The sequence below is a fragment of the Stomoxys calcitrans genome, chromosome 1 (genome assembly GCF_963082655.1).
Source record: "Stomoxys calcitrans chromosome 1, idStoCalc2.1, whole genome shotgun sequence".
Lineage (NCBI taxonomy): Eukaryota > Metazoa > Arthropoda > Insecta > Diptera > Muscidae > Stomoxys > Stomoxys calcitrans.
In genome coordinates this window covers 268,267,322-268,292,572 of record NC_081552.1, presented here as the reverse complement: position 1 = coordinate 268,292,572, position 25,251 = coordinate 268,267,322, and the positions used below count along the sequence as shown (strand labels likewise).

General features: G+C 38.5%; 2 protein-coding genes across 4 annotated transcripts in view; one reads left to right on the top strand and one right to left on the bottom strand.

Annotated features, from left to right (window-relative positions):
* LOC106090153 (ribosomal protein S6 kinase beta-1) overlaps positions 1–24,282 on the top strand; it is a 55,147-nt gene extending 30,865 nt beyond the window's left edge. Inside the window, exon 9 of the mRNA XM_013256254.2 lies at positions 15,513–24,282. Within this exon, the coding sequence (XP_013111708.1) occupies positions 15,513–15,761 (249 nt within the window). The 3' untranslated portion in view covers positions 15,762–24,282. The remainder of the gene's footprint in view (positions 1–15,512) is intronic.
* LOC106095522 (uncharacterized) overlaps positions 1–25,251 on the bottom strand; it is a 49,436-nt gene that overhangs the window by 572 nt on the left and 23,613 nt on the right. The window contains exons 1-4 of one of the 3 annotated variants that reach the window (XM_059360997.1): positions 9,521–9,959; positions 8,519–9,192; positions 1,123–1,308; positions 21–1,054 (exon numbers count right to left, since the gene is read on the bottom strand). In XM_059360997.1, the coding sequence (XP_059216980.1) occupies positions 21–1,054; positions 1,123–1,308; positions 8,519–8,888 (1,590 nt within the window). In that variant the 5' untranslated portion in view covers positions 8,889–9,192; positions 9,521–9,959. Of the gene's footprint in view, positions 1–20; positions 1,055–1,122; positions 1,309–8,518; positions 9,346–9,520; positions 9,960–25,251 lie in introns of those variants that run through there. The other 2 variants (XM_059360996.1, XM_059360998.1) reach the window with 2 other exon arrangements.

Sequence of the window (25,251 nt, the reverse complement as noted above, 5' to 3'; positions counted from 1 at the left end):
CATATGCTGTGGCCTTCTACCTTTGCTGCAAAAAGTACCGGATGGTCGTTGAAGGTTGTAACCGTTTTTGGAAAATTTGGTCTCTGCAATATGCCTTTCCTAGTTTCTTGTCGTTTGAATTCGAAAGAGCCGGTTAGGTGATTGTATGTGTAAAAAGCTCCCGCATCATGGGCGGACACATACATAGCTTCAGGTTCTGCGGCGCCTGTAAAGTATAAAGTCATGTGTTCCCAATCGCCAATATGACTTCCGATATCCTTTTTTCGCCCCAAACAGTATCCATATACAGCAGGGAAGGGTATCCGACCAAATGGCCCCAATTTTAGAGTGCACATATTCTTGCCCTGGCTATAGGGATAAAACATCCAGTAAGTCACGTGAAACGATGGAATCGGAGTACCTTCTTTATAAGTGAATGTTTGTTTCGCATTTTCGTTGGTCAAAAAATTCTCCTGCTCGTTGTTAGGTATGCTGAATTTGACATTATCCGACAGATTGGCAATGAAATTTTTGGTGTGTTCATTTTCGCCCGCCTCAGGTTCCGTGCTATCAACGGGCATGGGTCCACTCGTTGGTATTATCATTTCGGATGCCGGAGCACTTTCTCCCATCACCAACTCAAATGGAGCATATGGTAGACGAGGTGGTGGCGTTGGTATATTTTGAGCATATGGTTGGTTCATGTCTCGTTTCACTCTTTGAAATCCTGGATATAGACGGGAAGAGCGTCTTACAGTATTATTCAGTTGATCTTGTGGATCCAAGGTTACCGGGATATAAGGCCCTCTCGTAGCCTTTGTTAATTCAAGTTGTGGAACCATAAATCTGTGTTCCATAACTGGAGCAATTTGAACCTGAGGCTGGGGATAATTCTGCATTTGTATGGATTGCGGACGATGTATGATTGCGGTATTTGCCGAATGCTCACGGTGACCTTGTGGCAAGGGCAAGGGTTGTTCAGTACTACATAGTGTAACTACAGCATATATAGGCACAGGTGATACGTTAGGGTTGCGTCCATAAATAAATGACGTTTCATTTTCCAATAGCTGATCTGTAAAGTTTGGAATATAAAATCACAACTTACATTGCATCCTTAACTCAATGCTTGTTTATCCTTACCTATCTCCGCATTGGTTACCAAATACGATTTCTCCGAATTATCTCCGAAGGGCACGCCAGGTGTAAATTTCGCATCTTTATTTTCGGGATGAACATGTGCCAAAAATTCCTCTACTCCCAGTGGCATAAATTTCTCTTCCGGTGCCAACCACACAACTGGAGCCCATTGTTTAATAAGACGCTCCACTTTTGTCATGCAATGGGACAATGAAAACAAAAAGAAAGTTTTAGCGTTGTAGTCGGGGGTTTTTTTTAACAAATAACATGCGGCTGTGTTTATAAAACCACAAAGAAATTAACATTTAAGATATGTATGTATGTATTCATCAAATCAGTTGCGATAAAAATGAATTTTTGCTAAAATTTTACGTTTCCGATTTCATGCCTAAGAGAACATTCATCTGCTCAAACCAGCAGATCATATCAAATGTTGACAGCAAAATTAAATGACACTGTAAGGACTAAATTGCAGCACTATGCTAAGAAAAAAAGAGCCATATTTGTTTACAAGAATTGGATATCCACCCAATGGTATGTCCTATTTCAGAACATTATTGCAAATTTTGCCCATGAACATTCCACTAAGGAACAGGGACAAACTTCTCACCTATCAATGAGTGCAGTGCGATTTAAGTTTAAGCCCAATGATAATGGGACGGGGCGGAGTCCGAACGTCGTGCCGCAGTGCGACACCTCTTGGAGAGAATTTTTACATGGCATAGTACCTCACAAATGTTGCCAGCATTAGGAGGGGAAAACCACCGCTGAACATATTTTTCTGATGGTCTCGCCAGGATTCGAACCCAAGCGTCCAGCGTCATCGGCGGACATTCTAACCTCTGCGCAGGGCATGTGTTGGGTGATTATGAATGGAAACCTTAGTTCTCTTGCATTGTCAGTTGACAAATTTGTCATCCGTATTGGCAACTTTCAACAATGGAGGCAAACGCAAATGAAGCCCGGGCACTTCCGAAGAATAGTTGATAGTGTGAGAAGATTTTAAAGCAAAGAAAAAATGAATAATAAACGAAGAAAAACAAGTAAAAATGCATAAAGTGCGGCCGGGCCGAACTTTGGATACCCACCACCTCGGGTGTATATGTAAACCCCCTTTCGCCACAATCTGCTGAAAATTGGATAACTTATGCTCCCAAATTCGGCACGGACATTAAGTGGTCTAATCAATATAAGTCACTGTTGAATTTTGTATTTAAAATTTCAGCGAAATTGGATAAAAATAAAGCTTTTATGGGCTTCAGACCCTTTTTCGGCAGATCGCTCTGTATGGAAGCTATATCTAAATATTGTCCGATACAAACCATATTTGGGACGAACGTCGGGAGACCTAAAACTAGCCACTGTTTAAAATTTCAACTAAATTGGATAATAAATAGAGCTTTTATGGGCTTCAGACACTTTATCAGCAGATCGGTCAATATGGCAGCTATATCTACATATAGTCCGATCTGTACCATATTTTTGTCGGATGTAGAGAGACTTAAAACAGCCCACTATTCCAAATTTCAGCGAAATAAAGCTTTTATGGCCTTCAGACCCCTTTTCGGGAGATCGGTCTATATGGCAGTTAAATCTAAATATAATCCGATTGGAACCATATTTAGGTCAGATGTCGGGAGGCTTAAAATAACTCCTTGTTGCAAATTTCAGCGAAATCGGGTAATAAATGAAGCTTTTATGATCTTCAGACCCTTTATCGGGTGATCGGTTTATGTGGTAGCTATATCTAAATATAATCCGATCCGAACCATATTTCGGTCAGTTGTCGGGAAGCCTTAAACTACTCACTGTTTCAAATTTCAGCAAAATCGGGAGAAAAATAAGGCTTTAATGGGCATTAGACCCTTTTTTGGAAAATCAGTCTATTGGGTTGCCCAAAAAGTAATTGCGGATTTTTTAAAAGAAAGTAAATGCATTTTTAATAAAACTTAGAATGAACTTTAATCAAATTTACTTTTTTTACACTTTTTTTCTAAAACAAGCTAAATGTCACAGCTGATAACTGACAGAAGAAAAAATGCAATTACAGAGTCACAAGCTGTGAAAAAATTTGTCAACGCCGACTATATGAAAATCCGCAATTACTTGTTGGGCAACCCAATATATAGCAGCTATTGGGTTGCCCAAAAAGTAATTGCGGATTTTTCATGTAGTCGGCGTTGACAATTTTTTTCACAGCTTATGACTCTGTAATTGCATTCTTTCTTCTGTCAGTTATCAGCTGTTACTTTTAGCTTGCTTTAGAAAAAAAGTTTAAAAAAAGTATATTTGATTAAAGTTCATTCTAAGTTTTATCAAAAATGCATTTACTTTCTTTTAATAAAATCCGCAATTACTTTTTGGGCAACGCAATACAATTTTTTATTTTGGTTGCATTGTCAGACAATCACTCAACTGAACGTTGGTTGCTATCCATAATCGACCCATAAGTCTCTCAGCTTCATGAAAAAGCCGTAAAGGCGCTATTACACGGCATGTACATGTTTTATGATATGTCACTTTTTGTATTCACATATCATTAAAAATGTTTGTCAAAATTGTCAATTTACATACGATTCATACATTTTGTTATCACACCTGTATGTTATTTTTTCGTATGACATAGCCTAAAATTTGAGCAAAAGATGATTTTTTTTGCGTAAAAATTGTTAAATTTTTGAGAAAGCTAGTTTAATAATAAATTTTGTGAAAACAATTTAATTTGGGGTTACTTTCATTCGACTGACAACAAAAACAGATGATTTCTTTATGTTTTTGTCAGAAGGAATAGAGCATGCTCTAATCGAAAAAATTTACATGTGCTATTTTGAAAAGTGATTTTCATATGTTAGTTTCGTCTGTATCACACGAAATGTACAACTCAACGTGTGGTAAATATGACATGTCATAAGACAACTACATGCCGTGTAATAGAGCCTTAAGTCAGACAACTTTGTTATATTTGCCACAGCTGATGAATTATTTCCAAGTTTGCATTGTTTATTCGTCTGAACCTTTTACTGAACCCAAGTTACAACTAGAACTAGAACTATTTTGGCAGTTAATAGTGTTTCGCTCGACTCTGAATTACTTCCCAGTTCGATTTAGCCATGGCTGTCTGGGCACTAATCCGCGTTTTGTTATCAAGTTACAGGTAGCATTTGTTATTCAAACGATTTTGTTAATTTTGGTGAAAATAGGTTCAGATTTAGATATAGGTCCCATATATGTATATGTTTCGCTCAAAGTGTTTTACTACTCATCTGGAAACCTCTGCTAAATTTCATCAAAATCGCTTCAGATTTAGATATATCTCCCATATAAAGATAGTAGCATTGGACTGTTTCTGTAGGTTGAAAACTATATAATGGGAACTATATCCAAATCTGAAACGAGTTAGATAATGTTGTTGTTGTAGCCGCATTCTCATGTTGGGGTGGCGATTCTCATTAAGCCCCTGTAGGTGAGCAAGCTCGTTTCGGTGCAAAGGACCGATCGCCGCGGAACAAGGTGGCCATTGGTTATTTGAAGGCACCAATAACTCGCTTTGTCATATCGAGCACCAGGGGCAGTATTTATGCAAGAGCCGGTGCCGACCGACCTTTTACTGAGACTCTCCCCTCGATACCGCTGAAACTCCACGACTGCCGACTGATAAGATGCTTTCAGATAAGTAGTATAACACTCCAGACCAAATTTCATGCAAATCCGTTGAAAATTTTCGTGAGCTGGTTTTCATAAAACAGATGTTTCATGAAACAGATGTTCGATGCTGCAAATTTATGCTGGGAAAAAACCTCCAGTATAAAATTGCAAGCTCTCAATTACCAAACTCAAAATTTTGCTCGCGAAGTACGCGAACTACTTGCAATAACAATTCGTGCAAAACTGCTCCATAATGAACACATAATAACTTAATATAAACTAACAAGTAAGAGCGTGCTAAGTTCGGACGGGCCGAATCTTGGATCGCATTTGTCGAGTTCTATGCACAGTAGCTCTTCTTAGGCAAACAAAGAATATTTAATAAGAACTGTTGTGCCTTTGGGGCTATATCAAGTTATAGTCCGATTCGGACCATAAATGAATGCTGAACATTGTAGAAGTCATTGTGTAATATTTCAGTTCATTCGGATATGGATTGCGCTTTGTAGGGGCTCAAGAAGCAAAATCGGGAGATCGGTTTATATGGGAGCTGTATCAAATTCAGACCATATTAGACACGTATGTTGATTGTCATGAGAGAAGGCGTTGTACCAAATTTGTGCCAAATCGGATGAGAATTGCGCCCCCTAGAGGCTTAAGAAGTCAAGATCCCATATCGGTTTATATGGCAGATATATCAGGTTATGTACCGATTTGTGCCATACTTAGCACAGTTATTAGAAGTCATAACAAAACACCTCATGCAAAATTTCAAATCGGGTGATAATTGCGCGCTATATGAGCTCAAGAAGTCAAGTCCAAGATCGGTTTATATCACAGCTACACCAGATTATGAACCGATTTAAATCATACGTAACACAGTTTTTACAAGTGACACCAAAACACTACTTGCAAAATTTCAGTCAAATCGGACGAGAATTGCGCCCTCTAGAGGCTCAAGAACCCATTAGTGCATATAAGAAAGGAAATGCTCCAATGTCTGATCATCTTCCCCGCTTGTCCTACACATGCTATCACTTGTTTACTAACAATAATGGAAAAAATTGAAAATGCGTCTAAAAAGCAGAAGTGGCAGGTAAAAAGCAGCAGCAGATGATACGTTAACGGGACAAATATTTTTACTTTTACAACTGATTGAGACAAATCTTAACAATGTGCCCGTTCAATTTATGTTGAAAATGAAACAGATTCATCTATATTAGGCGCACTTCCGCCATATCGTTCCTTTAAATTTTAAATTTCATAAAAAATGTTTTTTTAAATCGCTTACTGGTCACCATTTAATTGTAAAACCAGTAAGGAAGAACAAAAGTCGGGCGGTGACGGTACCCTACACCTACCCTATAAGTACAATGTGAGAGCTATATCCAATTCTGATCCAATTTTGATAGACCTCGGCGGATGTTTTTCAGAAGCGTTATTAAACAATCCCTATAAAATTTCGAGCAATTATGTTCAAACTGTAATATCTACGGTTGAAAAATTACAACATTGTTGTAAATTACATTGTATTAAATAAATAAAAATCTGACGAACTTATATATGGGAGCTATACCTAATTCTGAACCGATTTCGAGCAAATTTCTCAGATAATTTGGTAGTCGTCGAGGAAAGCGTTTGACAAGATTGGTGAAACAATGCGCTTGCAGTGGCTCTGGGCGTGAAAGTCTAGCGTTATACATATATGACAGCTATATCTAAATCTCGACCGATTTCAATGAAATTCATTAGTAATATCTAGAGTCATATAAAAATTCTTCCTGCAAAATTTCGAGAGAATTGGTTATAAAATGAGCACTTTCTTGCTATATTTTTCAAAATCGGACTAAAATATATATGGGAGCTATATCTTAATCTGAACCGATTTCGGGCAAACTTCTCAGATATTGTGGCAGTCATCGAGGAAAGCGTTTTGCAAAATGTTGGCAAGATGGCAAGTCAATAAATGCACTCTCTGTGACTCTTGAAGTTGAAATCGGGCGATTTCTGCCAAATTTCGAGAGAATCGGTTAACGAAAGACCATTTTATGGCAATATTACTGAAAATCTGATATATGAAAGCTATATCCAAATCTGGACTGATTTGCGCAAAGATTCAGAAAAATGTTGAACGGCCTGACACAACTCACTGTCCCAAATTTCGGCGAAATCGGACAATAAATGCGCCTTTTACGGCCCCAAAACCTTCTATCGGGAGTTCGGTCTATATGGCAGCTTTATTCAAATCTGCACCGATCTGGGCCATATTGTAAAAGTATGCCGAGGGGCTTAACTTAACTCACTCTCCCAAATTTCGGAAACGTCGGTCAACAAATGCGCCTTTTATCGGCCCAAAACCTCAAATCGAGAGATCGGTCTATATGGCAGTTTTATCCAAATCTGGACCGATCTGGACCAAATTGAAGAAGGATATCGAAGGGCCTAACACAACTCCCTGCCCAAAATGTCATCAAAATCGGATAATTAATGTGGCTTTTATGGACCTTAGACCCTAAATCGGCGGATCGGTCTATATGGGGGCTATATGAGGTTATAGTCCGATATAGACCACCTTTATGGACAAAAAAAGAATCAGTGCAAATTTCAGCTCAATATCTCTATTTTTAAAGACTGTAGCGTGATTTTAACAGACTGACGAACGACATGGCTAGATCGAGGATCGATACTTCCACATGCCACAACAATAACGACAACCGGAATGGTCGTGTGAGTAAAGAAGAGGATTGTCCCAAAATTGACCAATTTTGAAAAAAAAAAATTATTTTACCACTATTGAAAAGCATCTCATATGCCTTTAATCGCCCATCCTTTGTAATAATCGCGTTGTTAACCATTTGTTTCAAACGGCATTTCAGTGAAGGAAGTGTTTTCGAAAACCCACTTGAAATTTTGCTCAATTTTTGGCATTAGCCAAGAAAACTGCCTAATTGACTCTAACAGCAGCTCGCAAAATGTGCCATGGCAGATGGATGTGATCAAAATTAATTTTGCGCTGATTATATGATAAGTTTGCATTTTACTATTCACTTGAAGTTTAACTTAAGACACACGCACACACACATACACATGCACACACACTCCTTGGCCGTCTTTTGATGTGAAATGTGTCATGGTATCGTATGCAGCCAGTGGTTGGGTTATAAAGACAGTTTGTTTCTATGAATTGAGTGCAACATGAGATATTTTAAAGGCTATCCATCTTTCATTATTCGCTATTCGCGCACATGCGTATTTTAATCTTTAGTGAGGTCTTTATGTGCATACATATATGTATATTCAAAATAAGCATAAACAAAATTCAGTGTTTTAACGAGAAGGCTTTCAAAACCTGTCCTATTACCATTTGAGTTTGATTCATGAGGGTAATCCTCCATTTTATTTGTCTATTAGATTTGAATTTAGGCTAAGTTTATGTGGCGTCGCTTATGTTGATGATGCTATTGAGTTTCAACGAACACATTACCGCAAAAACCCCGAAATACCAACTCTCTGTATTTTGTGGAAATCGAGTCATGCAAAAAAGTATGAAACGAAAATGAAAATAATAACAAAAACATAAACATAAAGCGAAATTTCACTTTCACGCATTGTAGACAACTTTTGTGTTGTATGGCAAATTTGGGTATCCCATATACATTTTCGGTCACCTAATGTGACCATTTGCTGTCTCGGCTAGCGCTAGTGCTGGTGCTAGTGTTTCGTTTGCAGTTGGAGTTTGGATACCAAATCATACCTACTTCTTTATTAATGTCTGGAAGCGATGCATACTGGCGACGTCCTTGATTTTGCGGTGTTGCTTGATTGACATTTTCTTCAAAGTCTTCGCCAGAGAGTTGCACATCCATTTCTCGGACGTGGGGCACGTTTATAGTATTTGTCTGCCGGTATGCTATGTCATTGCCGATCGGCTGAGCCGAACAGCCTATATTGGCAATAAATATTTGTGCAGCTATTAAACACCAGCAAAGCATCCAACTGTTGTTTCTTGGGGTACCGACGTCACACACTCTGGGCCGCCTGTTGGAAAATACTGGAAAACTACCACCACCACCGCCGTCACATGGGTGGCGCTCTTGGCAAGTGCAGTCTTTTGAAGTGGACATGATTTTTTAGTAAGGCATTTGCTTTGGAGGAGGAATTCACAAATAAAATATTTATAGTTTTTTCAGTTTCATTCACATATGTATATTTTTTATGCTATTTATTTTTTTTTAACACACACGCCACCTGTTTGAGTTTCTTTACATATATTTTTATAATTTTGTTGTTTTTCGCTGTTGTTGCTTTCTTTGTCAGGGGTATTCAAAAACAATGCTCTGGATTGTATTAGATTACATAATGACAGCGGAATGTCATAATGATGCCTACTTGGCCGAATAAATGGTTGTGCCGCTTCTTCTTTAATTTCTGAAAGTCATCAAACAAATAGTAGTTTTATAAAAACGAAAGACTTTATCATAGGGGATCAATGAATTTCAAGTTGGTCACTGTTAGTGCCGCTTGACCGTCCGTCGTCAACACAAAAGGTGTGGCGATAGCAGATCTTGGTTTGGTATCGAAAGAAATTGCACTTTCAACGCAAAACACGTTTGTGGCCCAAACCCTCATCAATTGAAGCAAAACAGAAAAATAGCAATTGTGTGCTAAGTGTATATCTCTTGTTTATTTTCCATGTGGGCTCGTTCCGTATTTTGGAAAGTTTTCCAGCATGACTGTAACGTATTCTTAAACTCACGTTCGTAGTCGACCTCTTTTTCTTAGCTCAGAATGGCAAGAAGAAGAAGTAGAGAGTGTTATTAAAACTCTGCAACTCTCTTTGGCCACAGGCAGTACACACACACACACAAACTATTGTATTAACAAAATATTTTGAGGTATGGGCGCTTAATGCCCCACACCACAGCTGGAATCAAGAAAGCCGATGAAGCACATGCTGGTTTATTCACTTTTTCAATGTTTGTGCATGGAGATGGAGAGGCTATTTTGATTTCTTTCTTTCTCTGCGCTATTTGTACGCGTATATTGCCGTTTATCAATGAGTAGTTAATCCGTTATTGTGTATGCTAAGAGGAGCCGTTGCGCATGCGCACTGTTACTACCGACCACTTTGGAAACAAATACGCGACTGAAGTGATGAATCCGACTTTATTAGCCATGAACCTCTCTTTGTATTTGAAAGCAAACAAATCGTGAAGTGGAGCTCATGCTTGTTGTAAGGTTTGATGGCAAATTTTCTTCTAAGCTATTTACATTAGGTATATTTTCCCCCCAAAGACTTAAAGTACGACAACTATAGTGACGCTAGGTCTTCTCACATGAATAACAATACCGCCGAATATTCGAAAATGCATTATTCGGTGTTTGTTCGAAATAATATTGAATAACAAAGATAAGCAACGTTTGTTGCATTAAAGAATTTATAACATCGAATAAAGTAATTCAAGTACTTGATAGATTATTTCATTAATCAATTGAAATTTGGATTTACAAAACAAAAACTTCTCGCATACCAATGAGTACAGTCCGATTCAAGTTTTAAGCTCAATGGTAAGGGGCCTCCTTTTTATAGACGAGCCCGAACGGCGTGGCGCAGTGCGACACCTCTTTGGAGAGAAGTTTTACATGGCATAGTACCTCACAAATGTTGCCAGCATTAGGAGGGGAAAACCACCGTTAAAAATTATTTCTGGTCTCGCCAGGGTTCGAACCCAGGTGTTCAGCGTCATAGGCGGACATGCTAACCTCTGCACTACGGTGGCCTCCATTCTTTCCATCCTTTGGATATTCAACACCTGAATATACTACCTTTCCAGTTTTCGTCGAAATTGGTTTAAAAATGAGTATTTTATAAACTCAAGACATTCATTCGCCGAATCGGTCAACACATCAGTTGATATAGCATAATAAGGGAACTTACTTCGCTCTGTGTGTTGTTTATGCCATTTTTACATTGGAAAAAGGGAAATGTAAGTGGTTATTCAGATAATTTGTATACCCTCCACCATAGGATGGGTTTATACTAACTTCGTCATTCCGTTTGTAACGCATCAAAATATTGATCGCCATGATATTTTAAGTCGATCTTGCCTTGTCCGTCCGTCGGCCTGTCTGTCGGTGGAAAGCACGCAAACTTTCAAAGAAGTAAAGCTAGGTGCTTGAAATGGGCCATATCGCTCCATGTTTTGATATAGCTCCCATATAAACCGATCTCCCGAATGTTCTTCTTGAGCCTCTATGGAGCAAGCTTATCCGATTTGGCTGAAATTTTGCACAATGCCAAGAATGACCTGAATCGGTCAAGAACCCCATATACACGGATCTCCTCATTGCACTTCTTGAGTCCTGAGGCGGCGCAAATACGGGCTGAATTGTAATATATCTCCCATACAAACAGATCTCCCGATTATCTTATATACCCTCCACCGTGGATCGCATTGTCGAGTTCTTTTCCCGGCATCTTTTCTTAGGCCAACAAAGGATAAAAGAAAAGATTTGCTCTGCTATTAGAGCGATGTCAAGATATGGTGCGGTTCGGACCACAATTAAATTATATGTTGGAGATCTGTGTAAAATGTCAGCCAATTCGAATAAGAATTGCGCCCTTTGGGGATTAAGAAGTAAAATAGAGAGATCGATTTATATAGGGGCTGTATCAGGCTATAGACCGATTCAGACCATAGTAAGCACGTATGTTGATGGTCATGAGAGGATCCGTCATACAAAATTTCAGGCAAATCGGATAATAATTGCGACCTCTAGAGGCTCAAGAAGTCAAGATCCCAGATCGGTTTTAAAGGCAGCTATATCAGGTTATGAACCGATTTGAACCTTATTTGACACAGTTATTGAAATAAATAAAAATAAAATAAAATACGTCATGCAAAATTTCAGCCAAATCGGATAGGAATTGCGCCATCTAAAAGCTCAAGAAGTCAAGTCCCCAGATCGGTTTATACGACAGCTATATCCAAACATGACCGATATGGCCCATTTAGAATCCCAACACTACCAACTTACACTAATAAAAAGTATTTGTGCAAAATTTCAAGCGGCTAGCTTTACTCCTTCGAAAGTCAAGAATTGCGCTCTCTAGTGGCTCCAGAAGTCAAGATTCAAGATCGGTTTATATGGCAGCTATATCAGGTTATGCACCGATTTGAACCATACTTGGCACAGTTGTTGGATATCATAACAAAACACGTCGTGCAACTTTTCATTCCAATCGGATAAGAATTGCTCCTTCTAGAGGCTCAAGAAGTCAAGACCCAAGATCGGTTTATATGGCAGCTATATCAAAACATAGACCGATATGGCTCATTTACAATCCCAACCGACCTACACTAATAAGAAGTATTTGTCGGTTTATATGGCAACTATATCAGGATATTGACCGATTTGAACCGAAACACGTCGTGCAAAATTTCATACCAATCGCATAAGAATTGCGCCCTCTAGAGGCTCAAGAAGTCAAAACCCAAGATCGGTTTATATGGCAGCTATATCAGGTTATGGACCGATTTGAACCATACTTGGCACAGTTGTTGGATATCATAACAAAACACGGCGTGCAACATTTTATTCCAATCGGATAAGAATTTCGCCCTCTAGAGGCTCAAGAAGTCAAGACCCAAGATCGGTTTATATGGCATATTTGCAATCCCAGCCGACCTACACTAATAAGAAGTATGTGTGTAAAATTTCAAGCGGTGAGCTTTACTCCTTCGAATGTTAGCGTGATTTCGACAGACAGACGGACGTACCGATGGACAGACGGACGGACATGGCTAGATCGACATAAAATGTCACGACGATCAAGAATATATATACGTTATGGGGTCTCAGACGAATATTTCGAGTAGTTACAAACAGAATGACGAAATTAGTATACCCCCATCCTATGGTGGAGGGTGTAAAAAGACGAATACAAAAGAAGATATCAGTCAATGAATGTCTGCCTTGTCAGCAAATTTTTTTCTTTTTCTAAATTTTAAGCTGGGATACTCTTAAAGTATCAGATGTGATTTTGATGGAAAATTTCGTCAAAATTTTTGTTTCCATAGCTAATTATATGGGATGTCTACTCGAATTCGGCGAATTGTCAATGTAAAAACACATTGCTTCGGTTTCGATACAAAAAATTGCTGTTTGCTCTCTCTCTCACTCTCTCCCTGCTGTTCGCAATAACAGAGAAAACACAAATAATTCTTTTGTTTATAAATTTCGGGAATATGCTTGATAGCCACTGGGCTTGGATTAAAGCTCGTTGCCAATTGTTGTTGGAGCTTGTAACGCTTTATGATATCGTGACATTATGTAAATTCCTTCATTGTCCACATTTGTTTTTAGTCTTCCTCTGGTCTGTTGTTATAACGATTCAGGTTTAGCACAGATACTCGTAATAAAGACATTTGCTATGCGTTAGGCTTACTGCTGTTTGTTAGCGGGGAGTGCTGGTGGAAATAAAAATTTAATTTCATTGCGTTTACACCAACGACAAATTATTGTCATCTGGCTGAGCAGGCAAGGTACGCAACAAGTTTTGGCTTTATGTAAAGCCATTTGCACGGTATATTCATCGTATCGAGGGTGGAGAAAGATTTCATGTTGCTTACCATATGGGTTTATCTCCATCAATTTGCAGTCGTGCGAATTTTTTCGTAAGCAATGTAATAATTTTAAAAATAGATCAAATGATGTGCACAAAATAAAATATTACAGGTGGGCAGCAATTTACTCCGTTTGGCATAGTCTTTGTGCAATTTCTTCTTAATTTCTATAAATATCAAGTTTAGACCAATTTTTTTTTGTATACTAATCTCAAAAATTTAAATAAAAAACTAAGACAAGACTTTCCCGCATATAAATGTATATTTTTTTATACTCTCCATCGAAGGTATATTCATTTTGTCATTACGTTTGCAACACATCGATATATCCATTTCCGACCCTATAAAGTATATATATTCTTGATCAGCGTAAAAATCTAAGACGATCTAGCCATGTCCATCCGTCTGTCTGTTGAAATCACGCTACAGCCTTTAAAAATAGAGATATTGAGCTGAAACTTTGCACAGATTCTTTGCTTTGTCCATAAGCAGGTTAAGTTCGAAGATGGGATATATCGGACTAAATATTGATATAGCCCCCATATATAGCGATCCGCCGATTTAGGGCTTTGGGCTCATAAAAGCCACATTATCAGATTTTGCTGAAATTTGGGACAGTGAGTTGTGTTAGGCCCTTCGACATCCTTCTTCAATTTCGCCCCGATCGGTTCCGATTTGGATATAGCTTATAGGCCGATCTCTAGATTTAAGGTCTTGGGCCCATAAAAGGCGCGTTTATTGTTTGATGTCGCCGAAATTTGGAACAGTGAGTTGTATTAGGCATTCAACATTCTTCCACAATTTGGCTCAAATCGGACCAGATTTGGATATAGCTGCCTATAGACCGATCTCTAGATTTAAGGTCTTGGGCCCATAAAAGACCCATTTATTGTCCGATTTTGCCAAAATTTGGGACAGGGAGTTGTGTTAGGCTCTTCGACATCTTTCTTCAATTTGTTTCAGATCGATCAAAATTTGCATATAGCTGCCATATAGACCGATCTCTCGATTTAAGGTTTTGGGCCCATAAACGACGTATTTATTGTCCGATTTCGCCGAAATTTGGGACAGTGAGTTGTGTTAGGCTCTTCGACATATTTTTTTTAATTTGCCTAGATCGGCCCAGATTTGGATATAGCTGCCATATAGACCGATCTCTGGATTTAAGGTTTTGGGCCCATAAAGGTCCCATTTATTGTCCAATGTAGTCGAAATTTGGGACAATGGTTAAGTTAAGCCCCTCGACATATTTCTGCCATTTGGCCTAGATCGATCAAGATTTACATATAACTGCCATATAGACCGATCTCTCGATTTAAGGTTTTGGGCCCATAAAGGGCCCATTTATTGTCTAATGTAGTCGAAATTTGGGACAATGAGTTAATTTAAGCCCCTCGACATATTTCTGCCATTTGACCTAGAACGATCAAGATTTGCATATAGCTGCCATATAGACCGATCTCTCGATTTAAGGTTTTGGGCCCATAAAAGGCGCATTTATTGTCCGATTTTGCCAAAATTTGGGACAGTGAGGTGTGTTAGGTTCTTGTGATTAAAGCTAGGAAATTTGATTCCTTGCCATCACAAAGTGGACGAAACCTCCCACATATCGGAAATGAGTTTCAGCTAGTGAACATAACAAGAAAAAAATTTTAATGAAATTTTAATTAAGGGAATTGTCATGATTTTATTGGAAATTTTTCTTTTTTTTGATGTTTTTGGTTTTTGTTTTAACCATGAATAGGGATCTGTAAAAAACAGTAAAGAAAAACACAATTAATTGATATTCCGTATTTCTGATTGTTGTCCGAACTCTAAAGTTCATAAATAATTGATAAAAAAAAAGTGTTTGTTCAAAATAACTTCCAAACAGCAGTCAATACTACGTGCACGAGGTTTCAGTCAAGCGTAAACCTTGAATTAATTCGTAAATCGAAACAAACAATAAAAGACCCTAACCCCAGCTGTAGACAGACAGACAAGCAGACTGTTAACTCTCAAGGCAATTCACCAAAAAGAAAAAAAGGCGGCTAGCCGTGAACGTGGATTTGCTTTTAAAAGCAAATGAATTGTGTTGACTGAGATGATTAATTTAATGGAATTGTTTGTGAATCTTTACAGGGTTTTACATATGTGGCGCCATCTATATTGGAAGAAATGCATAGAGCTAACCGTATGCCGGCCCGTTCGCCCCGACGCAATCCAAGACAAGCACATGATGGTTCCTATCGCTTACAATTTCCCATGGCTGCAGCGGCCCATGCCAGAGGCATGTATGCCAGAGCGACACCACCACATCTGCAGGCTTTCCCGCCACGTCCATCGCCCCAAGACGAGATGATGGATGTGCAAGGGGTCTCCATGTCGTAGTGCGAGCATAAAGGCAGCTGCAACTGCAACTCCACTGCAAAAACAACAACAACAACTACTACTACTGCAACAACAACAACAACCACAACAACAGCCAATAACAACCAAAGCCGCAAAAACGGCAGCCATCATAACATTATCAAAGGCAAGGGTTAGAGGTGAGAGAAAAAAGCTAAAGAAGATCCCAGAGAAGGAAGAACACATGAAACATAAAAGCGTTTGAAATGCTAATCGACCATATTATATAGGAGAAGAAAACAAAACAAAACAAGAAAAACAAAAACAAATTATACTAAAAGTAATGTTAACTATTATCAGAAAGAAATTTTACGAATTAAGAAATCCCCGTCAAAACAAACAGTCCCCCCCCCAACCACAAAAACTAAACAAAACGTATTCAAAATATTTATATAATGATAATAATAAAAGAAATTGATTGATTAACGATTGAGTGTGGCGTTTAGGCAAAAAGTGGAAAAAAATAGAACAGAATGTTAATGTTATTATTATTTAAAAAGAAAAATTAAAAACAAAAAAAAAAAAAACGGAAAAATCCAAAATTTATGGAAATCAGAGCATGAGAAACGAAATGTAAAAGCTGGCCGAGTAATGGAAGATTCTTTTGAGGTGTCGTCAACCCATTCGATGTTGTACATGTTCGCATGAAATTAACAAGGCGAAAGGCGCATGCGTCGGTTCGCGTGTAATAATTGCCACACACACACACACTTACAAATGGAAACTCCTCATAGTTATTTACATTACCAAAAATAAAACAAACAAACCAACAAAAAAGCTCCTAAACTGCTGTTAACTTTAATGAAATATCACTTGTATAATAAACCAACAACAACAAAATAACCTTGCATACCACATACACATACACAGACACACAAACACTTATACTAGTAATAAACAAGAACTACATAAACTAAACTACATTTAATAGTAATGATAAAAACAAAACAAAACAAAACAAAAAAGCAAAACATAGTAAAATTTTCTTAACTAAATACAACAAACAAACCAACAACAACCAACATTTTCAATTCTAAACAGAACAGCCCTTTATTCATCCTTGTACGTTAAGTGAGAATATTTATATTGTAGCGAAGTAAAGAGAGGGGAGAAACAACAGAATATACAATTTCGAAAATGTTTTGTTTACTTTTTTTTTTTTAATTAACTTTTATGTTATATATTGTGTCCATTGTTAAAACAATTCAAACTGAAAATAAAGTAAACATTTATTATCTTATAAGTCAGTAATGCGAAAAAGAAAAGCAGCAGAAATGAAACAAAATACAATTTTGTAAATGTACACAAACAAATTATTTTCTGTAAAAAAGAACTACTTGAACATTTGTTTTTTAAAATATTTACAAATATTTAAATAACAAAAACAGAAAAAAAGAAACATAAGTGAAACAACCATACCTACCATAAATACTTTTTTCTTGTAACATTTCTCTTCGTTAATGATCTTTTTTTACATTTACTTTTGTTTTAATTTTCGAAAAAAAAAACTTTCTATCTTAAATTTTTTGTTATTATAAAAACACACACGAAAAATACAAACATTGCTTTTTATTTGCCCTTTTTTTCCTCTCTTGCGTTTGGTAAGATTGTGAGCCATGGTTACTTAAGATGTCCAGTCACGTTGTACAAAAGGTGAATCTTCAGTCAGTTGTTATTTGTAAAACAATATGGAAATAGCCATAGGTTGACGAACAAAATCATTTTCTGCGATTCCATGGACGAACGCAACAAATTTCTACAATTACACCGTAGCGCAGAGCATGTCCGCCTATGACGCTGAACGCCTGGGTTGGAATCCTGGCTAGACCATCATTAAATTTTCACAGGTGGTTATCCCCTCCTTATGCTGGCGACATTTGTCATGTAAAATCTTCTCCTCAAAAGAGGTGTCGCACTGCGGCAGCCGTTCGGACTCGGCTATAAAAAGGAGGCTCCTTATCATTGAGCTTAAAACTTGAATCGGACTGCACTCATTGATATGTGAGAAGTTTGCCCCAGTTCATTAATGAAATGTTCATGGGCAAATTTGCATTTGCACTCTTCTCTATTTAGTGTTTGGTCTTCTTTCTTTTCTCTTTAATTGGCTCTGACAGAACATTTGTTCCACTTGCCGAACATAGAATATTGTTCCAAGCGCCTCAATCTTCTGCGCTCGAATCCTGGCGAGACCATCATTAAATTTTCACAGGTGGTTTGCCCCTCCTAATGCTGGCGACATTTGTGAGATACTTTGCCATGTAAAAACTTCTCCTCAAAAGAGGTGTCGCACTGCGGCACGCCGTTCGGACTCGGCTATAAAAAGGAGCCCCCTTATCATTGAGCTTAAAAACTTGAATCGGACTGCACTCATTGATATGTGAGAAGTTTGCCCCTGTTCCTTAATGAAATGTTCATGGGCAAATTTTCATTTGCACTCTTCTCTATTTAGTGTTTGGTCTTCTTTCTTTCCTCTTTAATTGGCTCTGACAGAATATTTGCATTCCACTAGCCGACACGTAGTGGAATAATATTCAGATCTGTCAGAATGCCGCCCTCCGAACTGCGATGGGCTGTCCGCTCAGTTCTCATGTGGACCACCTCCACCAGGAGACAAAGATCCTACCAGTGCGAAGACATAACTACATGCTGTCTAAGCAATACCTTTTGGGTTCTTATCGCACAGACCATCGAAAACATCATCTAGTAGATAGATATCCACCGCCCAGAAGCCTTAAGGTAGATCTACATGATCTAGAGCGTGAGGTTCAGCGCTACAAGAGAGAACCTCTAGATCAAGCAGGTCTAAACAACATTCAGAAAGACCCGGTAGCAGATGCGGTAAACGAACGATCGCCTCCCATTGCACCTGAAGAAATTGACCTCCCCCGGCAAACCAGAGTAGTTCTGGCTCAATTACGTTCCGGCAGATGCAGCCGCCTCAACTCCTACAGAGCAAGGATTGATGCCGACGTGCTAGATGTATGCCCCGATTGTAACCAGGAAACGAACGATAAACGTCACCTGTTTAACTGCCTGGTCAGACCCACTCGACTCAGACCCAGATCCCTGTGGACGCACCCCATCTTAGTCGCAGAATCAAGCAGACGAAAGATAGTAAACAATAAACTGCTACAACAACAACAACAACTAGCCGAATGTAGAATAGTGTTCCAAGCGCCTCTATCTTCTGCGCTCATTCTAAAATCTCTGACATCAAGTTTCGAAGGGTCTCCCCCCACTTGATCTTTCCATCGGGCTTTTGGTCTTCCTGGTTTGCGTGTACGAACGTGTTTGCTTTCAAAAGACTTCTTTGCTGGAGCTTCTTCATCCATTCTGACAACATGACCTAGCCAACGCAGCCGTTGTATTTTGATGCGTATAACTATGCTATCGTCGTCATACAGCTCATACAGCTCGTGGTTCATACATCGCCTATATTCTCCATTAACGCAAACTGGTCCATATATTTTACGAAGAATCTTTCTCTGAAATACTCCAAGCACTGTCTCATCTGCTTTACAAGTACCCATGCTTCAGAACCATAAAACAGCACGGGTAGTATCAGTGTCTAGTATAGTGTAATCTTCGTCTGTCGAGAGGTGGCCTTGTTTCTAAACTGTTTACTTAGTCCAAAGTAGCATCTGTTTGCCAGTATTATTCTTCGCTTAATCTTACAACTGGTGTCATTCGCTTCGGTTACGGCGGTGCCGAGGTGGATAAAGTTACTGACTATCTCAAAGTTGTGGTTCCCAATTTTCTCCATTTTCTTTATCTGCTCGGTTGTACAAGGTGTTCTGGTAGTTGAAACCATCCATTTCGTCTTATCTCCATTAACTGCCAGACCCATTTTCACTGACTCCCTGTCGATTCTTTCAAAGGCAGCAGTTACTACTGCCGGTGACCGAACTATGGTGTCGATGTCGTCGGCATAGGCGAGTAGCATGTGTTATCTTGAAAGTAGTGTGCCATATCTGTTCACATCTGCATCTCATATAATCTTCTCCAGCAGGATATTTAATAGATCACACTATAGGCTGCCTCCTTGTCTGGAACCTCGTTTGGTTCGGAGAGATTCTTTCCAATAGTTCTTTCCAAAGTTCGGCTGGGCCGAACTTAACGCCTTTTTAGTTGTTTTACTTATAAAGAGATACCGGGCAAAGAATTTGACAAACGCCATCCATGATGGAGGGTATATTCGGCCCGGCCTAACTTAGGACGTTCTTCTTGTTTAGACCTTTCCTTGTCCTCTCTAAAAAGGGCCAAACCGAAAAGTCCATCGGATTGTCATCTGGCGATTAAAAAATCCACTGTGTAGACGAAATGAAGTGCGAAACGTGGTTTTTTGCCATTCTTGGTTTATATGTGCTTCAGTGACGGTGGCGAGTCTTGTTGGTACGTCCATGGTAAACTGAAGAAAATTTTTGAGCGCCCACGGCTCCAAAGCAGTTTGCAAAATGTTTTACCGAGAATAAGATTTTACCGATAATTAAAAGCATTCATTTTGATTCGAGAGCGTTCACCGCTGACCATACCATCTGAAGAAATTCTTATCTGTGAGGTACTATGCAAGGTGGATAAATAAAAGTGATCTCACGCGAACAGCTGAAAACAGCCGGTCAGTTTGACGGTATTGAGATGTCAGTTCTGTGTTTATATTCATAACAAACCACCACATTCTTTTTGCACGTTCTCTTTGTTTGTGTTTCTCTTTCTCGCATTTTACTTGCACACGTACACACACGATGGGAAGGAAGTTTCATTGGTTGTGTTGAGAACAATGTCAATTTTGAAATTACATCTTGTTGAAGAGATGGCGGATTGTACCATATGATTTGTGATTGTTGTACAAATGAGAACTCCTTAATTTTGTTTCGACATGGATGCTATGCAATGTAAAAACTTCTCCTCAAAGAGGTGTCGGTTGCAATGCGGTAAGCCGTTCGGACACGGCTATAAAAAAGAGGTCTCTTATCATTGAGCTTAAATTTGAAGGAACATCGGTCAAGCATCTCACATATCAATGAGTGGTGTCCTATTTAAGTTTAAGCCCAATGATAAAGGACCTCCTTTTCATAGCCGAGTGCAAACGGCGTGCCGCAGTGCGACACCTCTTTGCAGAGAAGTTTTTACATGGCTGTCATACCATTTTTTCAAACGGCATAGTTCCTCACAAATGTCGACAGCATTAGGAGGTCATAACCACCGCTGAAAGATTTTTCTGATGTCCTCGCCATGAATCGAACCCAATCGTTCAGAGTCATATGCGGAGATGCTAACCTTTGAGCTACGGTGGCCTCCATAAGTGGTGCAGGGTACAAAAATTTACTTGAAAAAGAATCCTGTGTCGTCTTCATATCATTCTTTGGAGTCGAATTGATATTTGGAAATGTTTCTTTTTTTTGTGAGGAAAATGCCAATCTAGTGATTCGTACTGGGTTATTAGGGCTTAAGGCCTGTTTATGCTCTCGTAAATGTTGAACAAATGAATCGTAAATGTAACGAGGCAATAATGCTCATTACAAAACGTATCATATGACATTTTAATCAAAACAATTGTTTTAACCAAAAAGACTTGAAGGTGAGAGGGGTCTGACGTCGAAGAACAAGGGCAGGGCGGAGAAGACGGCCCTCCACGCAGTGGAGACGTCTTTCCAACTGAAAGAGTACGCGATGGCGTTCTTCTCTAATATTGAGAGGGCATTTCACAACGAGGAGATGGGTCGACAGTCACCGCTCTGAGCCGCGGTAGACAGATTACGGCCAAGTTTCCCTTCTGGACACTATGAAGGCATTTAACAACGAGGAGATGGGTCGACAGTCACCGCTCTGAGCCGCATAGGTAGACAGAATACGGCCCTTCTGGACACTATGAATGCGATGGGCAGACTGAGGAGGGTTTCAGGACACACTCAACATTTCAGGCAGAGCTATGTGCCATGACGATAGACGCAAAAGAAATTCTGGGAATGGATTCACAGTTTTCGAAATCAGTTGTTGTTGCTGATGTTGTAGCCACATTTGCATCGCTACCTCGATTCTCATCAAACCCGTTCCGGTCACCGATCGTCGCGGGAAAGTTATTGCCATTGGTTATTAAAAGACGCCAATAGATTGCCTTGTCACATCGAGTATCACAAGAACTCAGTATTTACGCAAGAGCCGTTGCCGCCCGGCCTCTCACGGAGACTCTTCCTTTGATACCGCTGATTGTCCGCGACTGCAATTGTAGCTACTCCGTATGCGAAGCCTTTCACTAACCGCAACCTGTGGACTCGCCCATTAGCTCTCGGTTGAGTTTCTCGTAATGACAAACAATTTGGAGCTCAGAGTTTCAACTGATGTGGTGCTTATAATCATCCCGTGCCGGGTCTAAATCAATATGCGTATATGGCGGCCCTCAAGCCGTGGGCTCTAGTACAGTGAGGTCGAAGCGCCTGGCGCAGTATGTGGAATCCCTGAATAGACCCCAGTTTCACGACATAGTGCTAAAATGGATAGCCGACACGACAGCGCCATATTGGCGCTTACACCCTCATGTCTTCTTGTTATCATAAATGTCCACACACAACCAACGAAAAAAGGCGCGAACTATTGGGTTGCCCAAAAAGTAATTGCGGATTTTTTAAAAGAAAGTAAATGCATTTTTAATAAAACTTAGAATGAACTTTAATCAAATATACTTTTTTTACACTTTTTTTCTAAAGCAAGCTAAAAGTAACAGCTGATAACTGACAGAAGAAAGAATGCAATTACAGAGTCACAAGCTGTGAAAAAATTTGTCAACGCCGACTATATGAAAAATCCGCAATTACTTTTTGGGCAACCCAATAGTTACATACACAAAAATCAGAGTTGCACCAATCACTGATTTTGACAGATAGTGCACTCCATTGGACAACTGTCATTACCTGTAAATGAATATATTGGGTTGCCCAAAAAGTAATTGCGGATTTTTCATATAGTCGGTATTGAAAAATTTTTTCACAGCTTGTGACTCTGTAATTGCATTCTTTCTTCTGTCAGTTATCAGCTGTTACTTTTAGCTTGCTTTAGAAAAAAATTGTAAAAAAAAGTATATTTGATTAAAGTTCATTCTAAGTTTTATTAAAAATGCATTTACTTTCTTTTAAAAAATCCGCAATTACTTTTTGGGCAACCCAATATCTTGCTGAATTCTACTTTCCGGTTACGGTCGACAAACGTTCGTTAATCGTTGCATGTGTTTTCATAAAGTAAAACAAAACAGCTGACACGTTTTCCTACATTTACGGTATATTCACGGGAACATAACCAGGCCTTTGCACAAAAATTTATGTTGACATTTAAACACAAAATACCTATATTTTTATTTTTTTACAATAAAAAACTTAACAAAACAAAACTTCAGCTTGCGTACCTTATACCCTGACACTGGAAGCAACACAATACAAAATCCAAAGCAATATACATAGATATTTTTCATTCAAATCCGCATGTCATTTCATTCCCCGAACAGTTGTTTTGGCCATACAAAAAAAAATGCAAGTCTTTTTTTTTGTTTTTTTGTTTTTATATATAAAAGCTAAAGCGACTGAACTACTTTTTTACAATGTTATAAGATTTAAACAAAGTGAAAAAAAACGAAACAAAACAAAACGAAAAATATAAAATTAAAGCCCGGAACTTGAAAAAAGTAAAAAAAAAATATTAAAAACACCTTAACGAATGCTGCAACATACTGAAGAAGCAAACTACTGATTAAAATAACAAGAAAAAAAATTACCTCAAAATCAACAAAATAGAACAATTTAGTATAACAACAACAACAACCAGAACAACAACATATTTTTTTGGTTTAAAATAGTCTCTAAAATGTATTTCGCCAGATAAAATCATATTTTTTGTGTGAATTTTTGTGTTATTTGTTAATTTCATTTTTAATGCATCGACACATTTTGAAGCCGTAACAAACTGAAATGAACTGATTAAGAAATCTAAAACTGACAAAAATATGAAATTGTAACAAAAAAACAACAAATGATAAAAAAATATACACTGCCTAATTTATAAAAAATAAAAACAAACGACTCGAAAATTAGAGAAGCCCCCCCCCATCCCCTTAAAGTAAACGAAAATAAAACGAAGCTAAGAAAAACCAATAGAAACTCTTCGAAAAAAAACACCAATATGTAAGAAATTTAGCAAAACAAATGAATTCAAACAAGCCAGAACGATTGTACTCCATGTTATTGAGGACATTATCGATAGAAACCAAAACAAATTCAAGAACTGCAAAAAGCCACATACAAATCCGAAATAAATGCAATTTCATGAACCAATATTTCGTTATCCTTATTGTTTTGATTTTGAGTTATACAATTGTTGTAAGTAAGGCAATCGTTTCGTAGATGTGAGATGTCCAAAAATAATCAGTCAAAATATACACAGTTTACAGATTCACCAAAAAAAAATCCAATTAAGAAATTGATTGAAAAATAAAAATGTATCTAAGCAAAAAATCTAATCGATTGAAGTTTTCTTTATTGAGACTCACTTTATTTTCTTCTTAAAAATGCTAACATATTTTATAAAAAACTAGCCGAGCCCGGCCCGCTCTGCTGCGCCCGTTTATGCTATGTTGGAAAATTAGCACCATTTGCTGGCCGTTTTCATAAATAATAAATTCCTATCCTAGACTTCCCAATCTTGAAAAAGACAGCCTTGCTCCCGTAGTGGGCCATGTCTTTAGTTTTAGCCAAACTTGTCAGGGATACTTGATCAATGCAAAGCACAAGGAGAGTTCCTTCCTCCTTCTTCTCTCCTCCTTCTTCTCTCAGTGGAAGATCTGCCACTTCTCTGCGACCAAACCTTGTTTTTTTTGCTTGCCCTTGATGAATGCATCTATCGCTTCCAGCATCCTGCACTTTCTCCCGTTTGCGCTGCCGATACATACGCCTCTGTCTCCTTCGTCGTGCCCCGGATCGCTTTCTCGGTTTGCTTGAGAGCTTAGCAAAGCCATCGCTCACTTCTGCCGTCATCGCGCAACCCACATCTCTCGATTCGGCTGCGATGACTGTTTAATTGATACTGTCGCTGTCTGACGCTTCCACCGCAGCTATTGGGTATTTGGAGTCCATTTTGAGTCTACTCCAAAAAGGCTTTAAAATTTTAATAGGTAGTACCTATTCCAAGATACGAAATTTTTTTTTCAGGAGCGAAATGCAACTCTGATTTTAAGTATGTTACAAGTTCGCACCATTTTTCGTTGTTTGTGTGTATGGTTCTTAACTATAATACACACACATACACAACCAAAACTCGTTGACAGACACGAGAAAAATTTTACTCAGCTGTTTTCGGTACACTACTAATTATGTCAAGGGTTCTAGTATTGGTTCTAATATTATGAATTTTTGAACGCGGAATTTTGATTTTAGACCAGTGGTGGAAAAATACACACACACTATCACATCTTATTATTTATATGTACTTG